This window comes from Oncorhynchus kisutch, linkage group LG5, assembly GCF_002021735.2.
Source record: "Oncorhynchus kisutch isolate 150728-3 linkage group LG5, Okis_V2, whole genome shotgun sequence".
In the NCBI taxonomy this organism is placed as follows: Eukaryota; Metazoa; Chordata; class Actinopteri; order Salmoniformes; family Salmonidae; genus Oncorhynchus; species Oncorhynchus kisutch.
Window position 1 is genome coordinate 58,973,627 of NC_034178.2, and position 15,119 is coordinate 58,988,745.

A 15,119-nucleotide genomic window follows, 5' to 3' on the forward strand; every position below is an offset into this window, starting at 1 on the left:
CTATGGTTTCCTGTACGTTCATTTGGGAAGTCTTCAATCAAATGTATCAAAACTTACATTTCCTTATTACCCATCTCATCCATGGTTTACTTAAAGGGATAGCTGACCCAAATTACAAAATTACATTTTGGTTTCCTTACCCTGCAAGCAGTCTATGGACAAGGGAGAACAGCAATCTATGCTTTGGTTTGTCCATAGACTGCTTACAGGATAAGGAAACCAGCACAATTTTGTAATTTAGGTGAACAGACCCTTTATTGAAAGACATTTCTGAGGGTTTTTATACTGGTCGTTGTTGGCCTCTTAGGAAGTATCAGAGCTAGGGTGAGTAAGGTAAGTTTCCATACATATCCATGTGGTTTGAGCATCCGAGTTCCTCCAAGGCAAGCACTTCAGTTCAATTCTCTTTTAGCAGTGCTCTCTTCCTAGCAGACACATGCACACAGCAAGACTGGTCTAGGGCTAGGCAGTGTGCTGGCCAATCAGGCCTCTCCTTTCTCTGTCAAACATCAGAACACTGGGTCAAGAGATACTACTCCACAGACAGGTGGTGGTGCAGAGACAGGGAGAAGGATGACTGACTAGAACACTCAGCACTAACTGAGCAGGGATTAGGGTTGCAAAATTCCAGTACCTTCCCCAAAACTCAGAGGTTTTCCAGAAATCCCAGTTGGAATATTGCCAGAACCAGTTACAGGCATTTTGCAACCTTAGAAGGGATGCAGTCAGTCACAAACTGGCCCCAAAAAATGGAATTCAAATGAAAAGTTCCCCTTTGTCATGGTGGACACATACGGCTCTAGACATACCTAGGAAAGTAACATACAGTACCTAACATAGGTCTCATAGTAGCGCCTTCTGTCCAAGAAAGCAGAGAGATGGTTGAGAGAAAGCATTTGGTTAGGTAGAAGAAAAGGAGGAGAGAACAGAAAGGGTAGGAAGTCACATATATATCATACAGTATATGAAACATATACATGCATTCTTATATATGTATAATTGAAGAAGGAAGACAGAGGGGTGACAGATGTGTGTACCAATGTTTGGGGGCGGGCAACATTTTCTGAAATGATAAGAATTTAAATGGACGTTGAACCCAACCCTGGGGTGCTCCAGGGAGATGCATGGACTGCTTGTGTGATGGTAGCCTGAAGAAATATAAAATGTGTGTCGTTAGCCACTTATATGGAATGAAGAAGCTGGGATTGCTCAGTTTAAGGGAGGGTCTGAGAGGGTACGTGCTATAGGTCAGTGACGTTTGATAAGGAGAGGCTAGGTCCTGCCTTTGGCAATCTGTAATGATAGATACACAGAATGGCCTTATGGCTAATGGTAGCCGCATGCTTACCCTGCATGCTAATTTATATCCCAGGTTTGTTGCATTGTACAACAACTCTTAGTGTTGACATCATCATACACACGTAGACAGCTGTATGACTACGAGGGACTCAGAGAGTCGCTCAGGTGAATTGACAAGGAGGGACGGAAGAGTTTAAAGGTTAGACATTATAGTTTCTAAATTATTGTCGCATTTGAAGTTTATAGTACATGAAGCTTCAAGCCACAGACGTTTCCCCATTCTCTCTTACTATAAGTAATCAATCCCATTCAACAACACATGACTCGTCACCCATTTAATTTCACGGCCAGAGAGAGAGAGATGGCTGATGGTCAGTGTGTGGTCACCTTTGTCCTTGGGGCGTGCCCCGAGGAGGTGGCTTGTCGTAGTCGGGGTAGTAGGGGCTGCCACGGTGTCCAGGGTAACCGTTGGCGGGGGGCGGAGCGTGCTCGTAGTAGCGGTGGTGGTGCCCTCCTCCGTTGGGCAGACTGGACACGTTGGCATTGTTCAAGTTGATGTTGGTGGACTTGGGCGACTTGCCGTAGGAGGAGTTGTGGTGGTGGTGGCGATGGTGGTGGTTAGGGTGGGACATGGCATTGGCCCGGCAGAGACGCCCCACCGGCTGCTCCATGTGGGCGTAGTGCGGAGGCGGCTGTACTTGCAGGGGCCGCTGGGTGGCGTTGGTTTGGTGACTCGATGAGCGCCGGTGGTGGTCCCCGTTCACGTGGTTGACGTGGTTACCGAACAGGCCGCCGTTGCGCTGTGGAAGAAGACTCAAGGTCAAACGGTCAGAGACTACTTTCTGTTCAACACGGAGGATGAATATGCAACGCTACTTATGTGCAAACTGGGTTGAATTGTTGTGATTGTTGATTTGCTTTCCTTTCAGAAATCATTGTATGGGCGGAAAATAAGTTCAGAAGCTGGTTCAATGTTTCATGGTATATGTGAGCAAAATGGAGGCACTATAATTGCTTTTTTTTCATATCAACTGAAAAAAGAAAAACAGAAGAACACCAAATGGCTTACTTCCTCTGAGATTAACATAGTACATTGTCCTATGCAACGATGTCCAGTCCACCTTTGTGACTGAGTTTAGAGCATTGCGATTTTGGCCTGTAGATGCAAGGCGCTGCGCTATACAAATAAAATGTCATATTACAGACTGTGTATGTCTATGTCTGCTGTGTACAGTGTATACCTCCAATAGGGACATTGATGTGGGGCATTATAGACTACCATTACCCTAATATTCCATTTACCCAACCAATCCATTCCAGCAAGACAAAATAAATATATGTGCCAAACATTTACCCCCTCAGGCAGATGAATTGAACAAGTTACCCTATAAATCTCCTCGTCCTCCTCTGGAATAAAGTCTACTAGCTCGTCATCTTGCAGGTCACATGATATCGCTCGTCGAATTTCAGGCCCGATATCATGTAGCGTGCGAAGGCCAGCCTGTAACCATGACAATAGAGGGAGGGGCTAAGGGCTGGTAGGAGGGGTTCTCTTTCAGGCAAAGAGGCTCTTCACACACACTCACACACACACAAACATGATCAAAAACACACACGCAGACACACACACACGCACACACAGCTGCCCTTTGCTGGCTCTCACGCAAAACCGGAAGTTTACAGACGCCCATATAGGACGGTGCTAGACAGACTGTGAGAGATGAGAACATTTATAAGAGACAAACAAAATGTGCTCCCCTGAATGTGCCCTGCCCTTCGTGTGTCTCCTATGACATGACATTATTCTGACTGTGTGATACAGCTCTCCCTCACCAAAGGGTGCTCGCTTGGTTATGTGAGACATTTTGGTTACATATTTGGCAGTGTAGAAAAAATTGCAACTACTCAGTATTACAGTTATTACAATAGGCATATACTGTACTTTACTTACTATAGATCAATTTCAACGAAGAAAAGTATATCTAGGATATATGAGGAGATATAGAGAGGAATAGCTAAACGGTAAAACCTCATGGCTTGAAGCTAACGGTGACGGAAACAGAAAATACCCTCATGGCTTGAAGCTAACGGTGACGGAAACAGAAAATACCCTCATGGCTTGAAGCTAACGATGATGGAAACAGAGAAAAACCTCATGACTTGAAGCTAACGGTGACGGAAACAGAAAATACCCTCATGGCTTGAAGCTAACGGTGACGGAAACAGAAAAAACCCTCATGGCTTGAAGCTAACGGTGACGGAAACAGAAAAAACCCTCATGGCTTGAAGCTAACGGTGACGGAAACAGAAAAAACCCTCATGGCTTGAAGGTGACGGAAACAGAAAAAACCCTCATGGCTTGAAGCTAACGGTGACGGAAACAGAAAAAAGCTGCTGTGAGTGAGAGCTTCATAAGCTGATGGGTGATAGACACGTGAAAACAATGGATGACGATGTTGAGCGGACAGAAATGGTTGCGTCCCAAATGGCATCCTATTCCCTACAAAATGGCATCCTATTCCCTACATAGTGACCAGAGCCATGGTAGTGCACGATAGAGGGAATAGGGACCCTTTTGGGATACGCACACATACCATTGTCAACATTAATATAGAGATGAAGACACATGCCTCTTAGAAAGAGACATACATTGATGTACGTCATCACATAAACAGGGTCATACTGTACACCAATAGCTTTGATCATGAATGACCTGCTGAATCATAAATCACAACATTAGCACACAGATTCTCGGTGTTTCAGGCACACACTTTCTCTTCACACACATTTCTTTGCACATTTTGTAGACGCTTGCTCTCTCTCAAACACACATACGCATGCACACACACACACACACAAACGCACGCACGTACACAAATGCACACATGCACAAACGCAAATGCTCGCTCGCACACACACAAACAGTACACACACACCGATACTCACCTGTAGAGCGATGGCTGTGTTGTTCTGGGAGGCGTGCACCCCTACCAGGCCCTCCTCTTTACGTTTCTTGAATTTCCTAAAGTAGTCCTGTATCAGGAAGGTGGCATAGAACTTCCCCACGGTTACCTCATCATCTAGGTGAACAGACCACACAAACGCTTCCTGTGTCAGACAGGAGGTCACTGCACAGCATTCTGGGAGTCCCAACCTCATTTCGCTTCCCCACGCCCCGGCCGCTCCCCTCAGATTCTGGACCCTAACCATGAGGTTATCCTTTAAATGATAAGACACTATTCCCTAGATCCCTGTGCTGTACTGGACCTTCATGCACTGAAATCTCATATCACCTGTATCATTCATATACATCCATGTTGATGGTGTTTTTACTGTATCTGAAGCTGCCTCTGTAGGTCAAAGACTACAATAACTCAATAATAACTCAGAAATAACTCAGAAATAACTCAGAAATAACTTGATAATAACTCAATAATAACTCAATAATAATTCAATAATAACTCAATGATAATTCAATAATAGAATATAGATCCTCAATGACATCTTTCAGGCCTGGGGACAGAGGTCGGAGAGAAGAGGCAACTGTAGTTCCATGCCACCACCCTAAAACAGAACTGGTATACCTCACTGGTACACCTCAAATTAAACCGAAACCTTAGCTGAACTATGGTTCGATGCTAGTTCAATGCTGGGCCTCCCATAGAGATCCTGTAATTCCTAAGAATTATAAGATTTCTATTAGGCCTATTGACATCTTCTAAACTATCACTTCTATTAATAACCCCCTGCCCAGCCTAGGAGGCAGAAAGAGAGGGCAGACATAGCAGACAGGGCACAGGCAGGACCACAGAGGCACAGGACCCCTCCAGAATCTACTTTCTTGAGTCTGCAGGTTAAAATAGTACCATTCATACGGGTTATTATGAGCAATTTACTAAGTAAAGCAAGGCACTTCATTTAAATAGGAGTTAATGCGCCAAGCTGTTTTTGTTAAGTTGATTTATGATATGACTAAAAAGAGGCAGCCCTGGGAATGTATTCAAACAGTTGAGATCCACTCCAGTAGAGGGATTTGGGGTGTTAAGGAGCACAATACGCAGTTAGACTCTACTGAGCACATGCAAGCAAGCAGAGCTAGGTATAAATGTGAGTATGTTAGTGTTAGTGTGTATCTGTGTGTGCTTGCGGTGGCATGTGGTAGCATGTGCGTTTGTGCGCACACATATGAGAGCAATGTAAAAATAGATGTAGAAGATGTATGCAAGAGTATATCAAAGTGAGCATTTACAGTACAATGTGTGTGTGTCTGCGTGTGAGTGAGTGAGTGAGAATGATTCTGAAGCAGGGGTCTGTGTCACTTTAAACAAGCACGTTGGGGACAGAGTTCGGAAAAATGAGGCAACACTAGTTCCATGCCACCACCCTAAAACAGAACTGCTTCAGAATATTCTGAAGTTCTTAAGAGTCGTTTTTTTTTATATACACAGATATACAGTATAGAGGAAAGGACCAGAAGCTGTGGAAAAGCTCAAACAGAGAGAGAGAGAGACGGACAGACAGGCAGAGATAAAGACAGACAGAGATAATGACATACAGAGATAAGTACAGACAGAGAGAGATAAGGACATACAGAGAGAGAGAAAGCGAGAGAGACAGAGAGAGAGAGTGAGACAGGGAGAGAGAAAGCGAGAGAGAGACAGAGAGAGAGAGTGAGACAGGGAGAGAGAAAGCGAGAGAGACAGAGAGAGAGAGAGTGAGACAGGGAGAGAGAAAGCGAGAGAGACAGAGAGAGAGAGAGAGAGAGAGAGAGAGAGAGTGAGACAGGGAGAGAGAAAGCGAGAGAGAGAGAGTGAGACAGGGAGAGAGAGTGAGACAGAGAGAGAGAGACAGAGAGAGAGAGTGAGACAGGGAGAGAGAAAGCGAGAGAGACAGAGAGAGAGAGAGTGAGACAGGGAGAGAGAAAGCGAGAGAGACAGAGAGAGAGAGAGAGAGAGAGAGAGAGAGAGAGAGAGAGTGAGACAGGGAGAGAGAAAGCGAGAGAGAGAGAGTGAGACAGGGAGAGAGAGTGAGACAGAGAGAGAGAGACAGAGGGAGATAAGGACAGACAGAGAGACAGAGATGGAGAGAAAGAGAGTTTAGTAGGAGAGGTACGGCATGCACTGACAAACAGTGATCTACCACTATGAGGCCATGCAAGCCCAAAGCCTAGCACACAGTAACAGTAATAGTCACAGTAACAGTCACAGTAACAGTCGCCCTGGAACCTCCAGTGGTATCCGGAACAGGAAAGAAAGAGTGTAGATACACACACACACAGATCAAAAACACTGCGGAGAACATGAGAACAGAAAACAGCAGGGCACAGCTGAAATCATGAGTGAGAGAGAGTGTGTGTGTGTGTAGGCTATTATGTGTGAGAGGGGGAGTTTGTTGTGTACATACATTGAGAAGGCATTATGTGTGAGAGGGGGAGTTTGTTGTGTACATACATTGAGAAGGCATTATGTGTGAGAGGGGGAGTTTGTTGTGTATTTACATTGAGAAGGCATTATGTGTGAGAGGGGGAGTTTGTTGTGTATTTACAATGAGAAGGCATTATGTGTGAGAGGGGGAGTTTGTTGTGTACATACATTGAGAAGGCATTATGTGTGAGAGGGGGAGTTTGTTGTGTACATACATTGAGAAGGCATTATGTGTGAGAGGGGGAGTTTGTTGTGTACATACATTGAGAAGGCATTATGTGTGAGAGGGGGAGTTTGTTGTGTACATACATTGAGAAGGCATTATGTGTGAGAGGGGGAGTTTGTTGTGTATTTACATTGAGAAGGCATTATGTGTGAGAGGGGGAGTTTGTTGTGTATTTACAATGAGAAGGCATTATGTGTGAGAGGGGGAGTTTGTTGTGTATATACATTGAGAAGGCATTATGTGTGAGAGGGGGAGTTTGTTGTGTATATACATTGAGAAGGCATTATGTGTGAGAGGGGAAGTTTGTTGTGTATTTAAAATGAGAAGGCATTATGTGTGAGAGGGGAAGTTTGTTGTGTATTTAAAATGAGAAGGCATTATGTGTGAGAGGGGAAGTTTGTTGTGTATTTACAATGAGAAGGCATTATGTGTGAGAGGGGGAGTTTGTTGTGTATTTACAATGAGAAGGCATTATGTGTCTGTGTAATATATTTCTGTGTGATAGTGTGCTGGGATGTTGGGCGTGTGGGTCTATATATGCTACCGGGATTTAATTTGTGTGTTACTACTAGGATAGTGTGTTTTGACTGACCACCAGCAGGGGGCACCACTTGGTCCAGTAGCTTCATACTGGTCCTCTTCCAGATCTTCTTGATGACTGCTCTCAGCTCCTCGTTGGCCTGCTCCAGATTACCTACAGCACAGATAAACAACACATGTCCTGTCACTATCAATACAAACTGTACAGATGATACTGTTGTGGTGTTGTGGTATGTGTGTGTGTCTCCTACCATCAGTTTTGATCTTCAGGGCTGTGCGTACTAATGCAAATAAGGTAGCATTGAACATCACGGTGCCGTCGCTGTTTAGAGGCATGTTCATGGCCACCAGTCTCTGAGAGAAGGAAAAAGGAGAGTTACTTACATGCTGTTTATAGGTATCAACACATGCCAGATACATTTGAGAGAGAGACAGAGAGTTACAAGCGAGAGTGAGGGAGAAAAATAGAGAGCGAGAGAGAGGGATATCATAGCAGGGAAAAGGAGAAAGAGAGAGAGAGAGAGAGAGAGAGACCAGAGAGATGGTGTACCTTGCAGGCCACTCTATGAGGACAGAGTTTGCCGAAGCCCAAAGGAGGCTGAATTCGTCGGAGCAGAGTGACCACGTCCAGATGTTTAATCCTGCCCCTGTGTCAGAGAGAGAGAGAGAGAGAGCAAGATATAAACATACACTCAGAGACTATTGCAACAGAACAGACAGAAATTAATCTCAAACATAATCTCACACAGGTCAATACAACCAAATATTTGCACTAAATAGACACACAAAACACACTTACTTGGCCTCTGGGTCATACTCAGACCAGATCCTCTTAAACTCGTCCAAGTGGTGAGGACCCAGGATTGACCAATCACGAGTCAGATAGTCAAAGTTGTCCATGATGACAGCCACAAACAAATTGATAATCTAGATTAGAAGAACAGAACAGGCTACAGTTATTGTGGGAATATAGGCCTGTATCTGTGTGAGCGTATTTGTGAGAATTTATAGTGTATGCCTGTATGCTGGTGTGTATGTGTTTCAGTGTGTGTCTGCTGAGTGTATAATAGGCTTGGGCTTTTTCCAGATTTTCATATCTTCATACCAACCTTCTCTCATCCCATGATTTATGGTATTACCGGCATAGAACACAAGGGGGTGCTAAAGATGCAAGAAGAGCCCATTGGGCCTCTATTACCAGAACGCTATCAAAATAAGCACAAACTAATAATGAAATCACATAGACGCTGTTAGCTAAATGCTAATGAGTGAAAACAAACATAAACTAATTGCAAAGATAGGAAAATTAAGCTCATAAAGTTATGCAAGCATAACCAAATGTTATTTTTGGTGAGTGTGGACATTTACAAGCGAAAGTGAATGAGAAATTGTGCAAATGAACAAAGCTGCAATGCATGCTTTTCTGAAGAAAGAGCAGCATGTGTATATGGAGCAGAGAAATGCTAATAGGAAGCACAGGGAACAAATGGCAGCTGTAAAGATAACTCATCCAGAGCTCTTCGACTCCTGGTAGAAAGCCATTATAAGATATCTGATGGCAAACATTTAGTAGTGAATTGCATACAACTGTAACTTCATTATCTCATGTGCACCACACACCTGAGACTCACCGCTAGATATAGCATGCTATGGACTCAGCAGCTCTCTTTCTCCCGTTGTGCTATTTACAAACACGTGACTGGCTCAACTGTTCTGGAGAACTACGGTAACCTTCATAATGTAAAATAACATGACAGATGAAATGAGGAACGCAATCTGCTTTTTCTCCTAACGTATTGCACAATTTGACTGCAGGTATTAACTTTAAACGTAGCTACAAATATTCACATTTACTGTTAAATAGTTTTGACGATATTGAAAAACTATCCCTTGGCTGTTTCCAAATACCCCGGTATACGGTATATACGGTATAGAGCGCAAGCCTAGTGTATAAGTATGTACAGTATGTACAGTATGTACAGAATGGTGTGTATCTAAGTGTATTTATGCACCAGGAAGGCACAGAGCATGTAGAAGCTGATGAAGTAGATGTAGGCGAAGCTGGCTCCACAGGTCATCTCCTCTCCAGGGTTGTAGTCGGACTCTGGGTCACACAGCTTTCCAGACACACACGCCAACATGATCTCCTGCCACGCCTCCCCCGTGGCACACCTGAGACCAAGACATGACTTGTCAAGATACCTCAGCATAACCTTTTCACAACCTTCACAACCATATGTCATCAACATATCTCCTTACCTCGCCTGTGGTACACCTGAGACAAAAACATCACTCATAAGATAGCCTAGTCAGCATTACCATAATCTTTTCACAACCACATCTCCTGATGAAGACTTTTAGGGATAGTTTGGGATTTTGGCAATGAGGCCCTTTATCTACTTCCCCAGAGTCGGATGAACTTGTGGATACCATTTTTATGAAATTTGAGATAGTTTCGCAAGCCAATGCTAACTAACTTAGCACAAAGACTGGAAGTCTTTGGATACAGCTAGCATAACTTCCTTTATGCTGGACTTCATTGCTAAATTCCCGAACTATCCCTTTAAGGGTCAAAACGTTGTTAAAGGTAACTTTAGAGGAATGACGTTGCACGAGCAGCAATGCAGAATTTGCTATGAGGAAGAAGTATGACTTCGCTCTCAGGCAGTCACACGTAGTATCTGTGCATGTGCACGGGTTCGCTTCATGCTCTTACAACGTGGTAGCTACGGGACCGAAATAGCGAAGACGTTTAGTCTTGCGCTTCAATGCTACATTGTCTGGGTGAACTCTGCCCCTGTGACCCCTCATGCTGACCCCCTGACCCCTACAGACCTAAAGAGCAACAGCACGGCCTGAGGGAAGGTCTGAAAGTTGTTGTTCCTGTTGATGTGGGTGCCGTCCACCATGGCTACCTTCCCGAACACCTGAAACAAACAGTATAGATAAACAAGGGTCAGTTTACATACTGTGTGAAGAACAGGGTTGTGTTCATTAGCTTATGCAATCAAAAACTATTTTACAACTCTTTATAAAGAGGTTAAGTAAGGCTGTTACTGTTAGACTGACCAAGGGGTACTGCTACTCTTTATAAAGAGGTTAAGTAAGGCTGTTACTGTGAGACTGACCCAGGTGTACTGCTACTCTTTATAAAGAGGTTAAGTAAGGCTGTTACTGTTAGACTGACCCAGGTGTACTGCTACTCTTTATAAAGAGGTTAAGTAAGGCTGTTACTGTGAGACTGACCCAGGTGTACTGCTACTCTTTATAAAGAGGTTAAGTAAGGCTGTTACTGTGAGACTGACCCAGGTGTACTGCTACTCTTTATAAAGAGGTTAAGTAAGGCTGTTACTGTGAGACTGACCCAGGTGTACTGCTACTCTTTATAAAGAGGTTAAGTAAGGCTGTTACTGTGAGACTGACCCAGGTGTACTGCTACTCTTTATAAAGAGGTTAAGTAAGGCTGTTACTGTGAGACTGACCCAGGTGTACTGCTACTCTTTATAAAGAGGTTAAGTAAGGCTGTTACTGTGAGACTGACCCAGGTGTACTGCTACTCTTTATAAAGAGGTTAAGTAAGGCTGTTACTGTGAGACTGACCCAGGTGTACTGCTACTCTTTATAAAGAGGTTTACTGAGGCTGTTACTATGAGACTGACCCAGGTGTACTGCTACTCTTTATAAAGAGGTTAAGTAAGGCTGTTACTGTGAGACTGACCCAGGTGTACTGCTACTCTTTATAAAGAGGTTAAGTAAGGCTGTTACTGTGAGACTGACCCAGGTGTACTGCTACTCTTTATAAAGAGGTTAAGTAAGGCTGTTACTGTGAGACTGACCCAGGTGTACTGCTACTCTTTATGAAGAGGTTTACTGAGGCTGTTACTATGAGACTGACCCAGGTGTACTGCTACTCTTTATAAAGAGGTTTACTGAGGCTGTTACTATGAGACTGACCCAGGTGTACTGCTACTCTTTATAAAGAGGTTTACTGAGGCTGTTACTATGAGACTGACCCAGGGGTACTGCTACTCTTTATAAAGAGGTTTACTGAGGCTGTTACTGTGAGACTGACCCAGGTGTACTGCTACTCTTTATAAAGAGGTTAAGTAAGGCTGTTACTATGAGACTGACCCAGGGGTACTGCTACTCTTTATAAAGAGGTTAAGTAAGGCTGTTACTGTGAGACTGACCCAGGGGTACTGCTACTCTTTATAAAGAGGTTAAGTAAGGCTGTTACTGTGAGACTGACCCAGGTGTACTGCTACTCTTTATAAAGAGGTTTACTGAGGCTGTTACTATGAGACTGACCCAGGTGTACTGCTACTGTTTATGAAGAGGTTTAGTGAGGCTGTTACTATGAGACTGACCCAGGTGTACTGCTACTCTTTATAAAGAGGTTTACTGAGGCTGTTACTATGAGACTGACCCAGGTGTACTGCTACTCTTTATAAAGAGGTTTACTGAGGCTGTTACTATGAGACTGACCCAGGTGTACTGCTACTCTTTATAAAGAGGTTTACTGAGGCTGTTACTATGAGACTGACCCAGGTGTACTGCTACTCTTTATAAAGAGGTTTACTGAGGCTGTTACTATGAGACTGACTCAGGTGTACTGCTACTCTTTATAAAGAGGTTTACTGAGGCTGTTACTATGAGACTGACCCAGGTGTACTGCTACTCTTTATAAAGAGGTTTACTGAGGCTGTTACTATGAGACTGACCCAGGTGTACTGCTACTCTTTATAAAGAGGTTTACTGAGGCTGTTACTATGAGACTGTCCCAGGTGTACTGCTACTCTTTATAAAGAGGTTCAGTGAGGCTGTTACTATGAGACTGACCCAGGTGTACTGCTACTCTTTATGAAGAGGTTTAGTGAGGCTGTTACTATGAGACTGACCCAGGTGTACTGCTACTCTTTATGAAGAGGTTTAGTGAGGCTGTTACTATGAGACTGACCCAGGTGTACTGCTACTCTTTATGAAGAGGTTTAGTGAGGCTGTACTGTGAGATGAAGAAGATATTTTGGGGAGAATGATTTAGTAACAAATGGTTTCTCAGTTTCAGTGACTCACCTGCATGCCGATGACAGCATAGATGAAGAAGAGCATGGCGATCAGAAGGGCGACATAGGGCAGAGCCTGGAGGGAGAGAGAAAGAGGCAGAGTGAGAGACAGCGAGAATGAGAGTGAGAAGAATGAGATAAATGGTAAGGAGAATGAGAATGAAAGAAGGAAAATTAGAATGAAAGAGTGAGAGAAAGAACGAAAGAAAGAAAGAGGAAGACAGAAAGTGAGAGGGAAGGAGACAGAAAGAAAGAGACCAGAGATAATCCAATTCATTAATAGCCTGGTAAATGAGCTGAGTGGATGATGCCTACTCACCTGAAAGGACTTGATGAAGGTCCACAGGAGGGTGCGGATGCCCTCCCCTCTACTCAGCAGCTTGACCAATCGCATGACTCGGAACAGTCGGAAGAAGGTGATGGAGATGCGAGCACTGTCCTCCGTGTTCTGTAGGAGACGGAGGCAGCATCAGAGGATCGGAGTGTGTGTGTGTTTGTAGAAAGCCAGCATGAGGGTTTGCGCTCAGACTAGAATGGAAGGTGGCCGGTTCGCAGGAGAAAGAATATACAGTATGTAGAGTTCAAAAGGTACTCACACTCAAAACCATGAAAAGGAATAACCTGTGTACACAGGGAACCTGGCTGTGCTTCAATGCCTGGACCAGCACTTAACAGTACTCAAAGTACCACATGCATGTATACTAAATCAAATGTTGATACTAAAGGTGATTGGCCTTTACTGAGACTAAGATGTGAGATACAGTGGGGCAAAAAAGTATTTAGTCAGCCACCAATTGTGCAAGTTCTCGCACTTAAAAAGATGAGAGAGACCTGTAATTTTCATCATAGGTACACTTCAACTATAACAGACAAAATGAGAAAAAAAATCCAGAAAATCACATTGTAGGATTTTTAATGAATTTATTTGCAAATTATTGTGGAAAACAAGTATAAGGTCACCTACAAACAAGCAAGATTTCTGGCTCTCACAGACCTGTAAATTCTTCTTTAAGAGGCTCCTCTGACCTCCACTCATTACCTGTATTAATGGCACCTGTTTGAACTTGTTATCAGTATAAAAGACACCTGTCCACAACCTCAAACAGTCACACTCCAAACTCCACTATGGTCAAGACCAAAGAGCTGTCAAAGGACACAAGAAACACAATTGTAGACCTGCACCAGGCTGGGAAGACTGAATCTGCAATAGGTAAGCAGCTTGGTTTGAAGAAATCAACTGTGGGAGCAATTATTAGGAAATGGAAGACATACAAGACCACTGATAATATCCCTCAATCTGGGGCTCCACGCAAGATCTCACCCCGTGGGGTCAAAATGATCACAAGAACGGTGAGCAAAAATCCCAGAACCACACGGGGGGACCTAGTGAATGACCTGCAGAGAGCTGGGACCAAAGTAACAAAGCCTACCATCAGTAACACACTACCCCGCCAGGGACTCAAATCCTGCAGTGCCAGATGTGTCCCCCTGCTTAAGCCAGTACATGTCCAGGCCCGTCTGAAGTTTGCTAGAGAGCATTTGGATGATCCAGAAGAAGATGGGGAGAATGTCATATGGTCAGATCAAACCAAAATATAACTTTTTGGTAAAAACTCAACTCGTCGTGTTTGGAGAACACGAATGCTGAGTTGCATCCAAAGAACACCATACCTACTGTGAAGCATGGGGGTAGAAACATCATGCTTTGGGGCTGTTTTTCTGCAAAGGGACCAGGACGACTAATCCGTGTAAAGGAAAGAATGAATGGGGCCATGTATCGTGAGATTTTGAGTGAAAACCTCCTTCCATCAGCAAGGGCATTGAAGATGAAACGTGGCTGGGTCTTTCAGCATGACAATGATCCCAAAAACACCACCCGGGCAACGAAGGAGTGGCTTCGTAAGAAGCATTTCAAGGTCCTGGAGTGGCCTAGCCAGGCTCCAGATCTCAACCCCATAGAACATCTTTGGAGGGAGTTGAAAGTCCGTGTTGCCCAGCAACAGCCCCAAAACATCACTGCTCTAGAGGAGATCTGCATGGAGGAATGGGCCAAAATACCAGCAACAGTGTGTGAAAACCTTGTGAAGACTTACAGAAAACGTTTGACCTCTGTCATTTCCAACAAAGGGTATATAACAAAGTATTGAGATCAACTTTTGTTATTTACCAACTACTTATTTTCCACCATAATTTGCAAATAAATTCATAAAAAATCCTACAATGTGATTTTCAGGATTTTTTCTCTCTCATTTTGTCTGTCATAGTTGAAGTGTACCTATGATGAAAATTACAAGCCTCTCTCATCTTTTTGAGTGGGAGAACTTGCACAATTGGTGGCTGACTAAATACAATTTTGCCCCACTGTATATATGAGCTGATTCAGCATGTATTGCATCTTTACTCAACTAACATCTCTGAGGGTTGTTTGAGGGATGGTGGTGATTTTACGTATCCTTGTGATTAATCTTTGATCAAGTTTGCATTATATTTCACATTAATCTAAGTATCATGTTATGGACATCAAGACACTTTCTGTTCAAACCAGACGAATCCTGGACTTGTTGCATC

At 43.7% G+C, this 15,119-nt stretch overlaps 1 protein-coding gene across 8 annotated transcripts in view; it reads right to left on the minus strand.

The window, feature by feature from the left end:
* LOC109891346 (voltage-dependent L-type calcium channel subunit alpha-1D) overlaps window positions 1-15,119 on the minus strand; it is a 123,030-nt gene that overhangs the window by 15,570 nt on the left and 92,341 nt on the right. For 6 of the 8 annotated variants that reach the window (XM_031825533.1, XM_031825531.1, XM_031825529.1 and 3 more), the window contains 12 exons: window positions 12,871-12,999; window positions 12,562-12,627; window positions 10,324-10,415; window positions 9,501-9,660; window positions 8,288-8,415; window positions 8,039-8,135; window positions 7,740-7,842; window positions 7,541-7,642; window positions 4,246-4,379; window positions 2,684-2,800; window positions 1,687-2,099; window positions 832-858 (listed from right to left, as the gene is read on the minus strand). In XM_031825533.1, coding sequence (XP_031681393.1) covers window positions 832-858; window positions 1,687-2,099; window positions 2,684-2,800; window positions 4,246-4,379; window positions 7,541-7,642; window positions 7,740-7,842; window positions 8,039-8,135; window positions 8,288-8,415; window positions 9,501-9,660; window positions 10,324-10,415; window positions 12,562-12,627; window positions 12,871-12,999 — 1,568 coding nt within the window. The remainder of the gene's footprint in view (window positions 1-831; window positions 859-1,686; window positions 2,100-2,683; window positions 2,801-4,245; window positions 4,380-7,540; window positions 7,643-7,739; window positions 7,843-8,038; window positions 8,136-8,287; window positions 8,416-9,500; window positions 9,661-10,323; window positions 10,416-12,561; window positions 12,628-12,870; window positions 13,000-15,119) is intronic. The other 2 variants (XM_031825530.1, XM_031825532.1) reach the window with 2 other exon arrangements.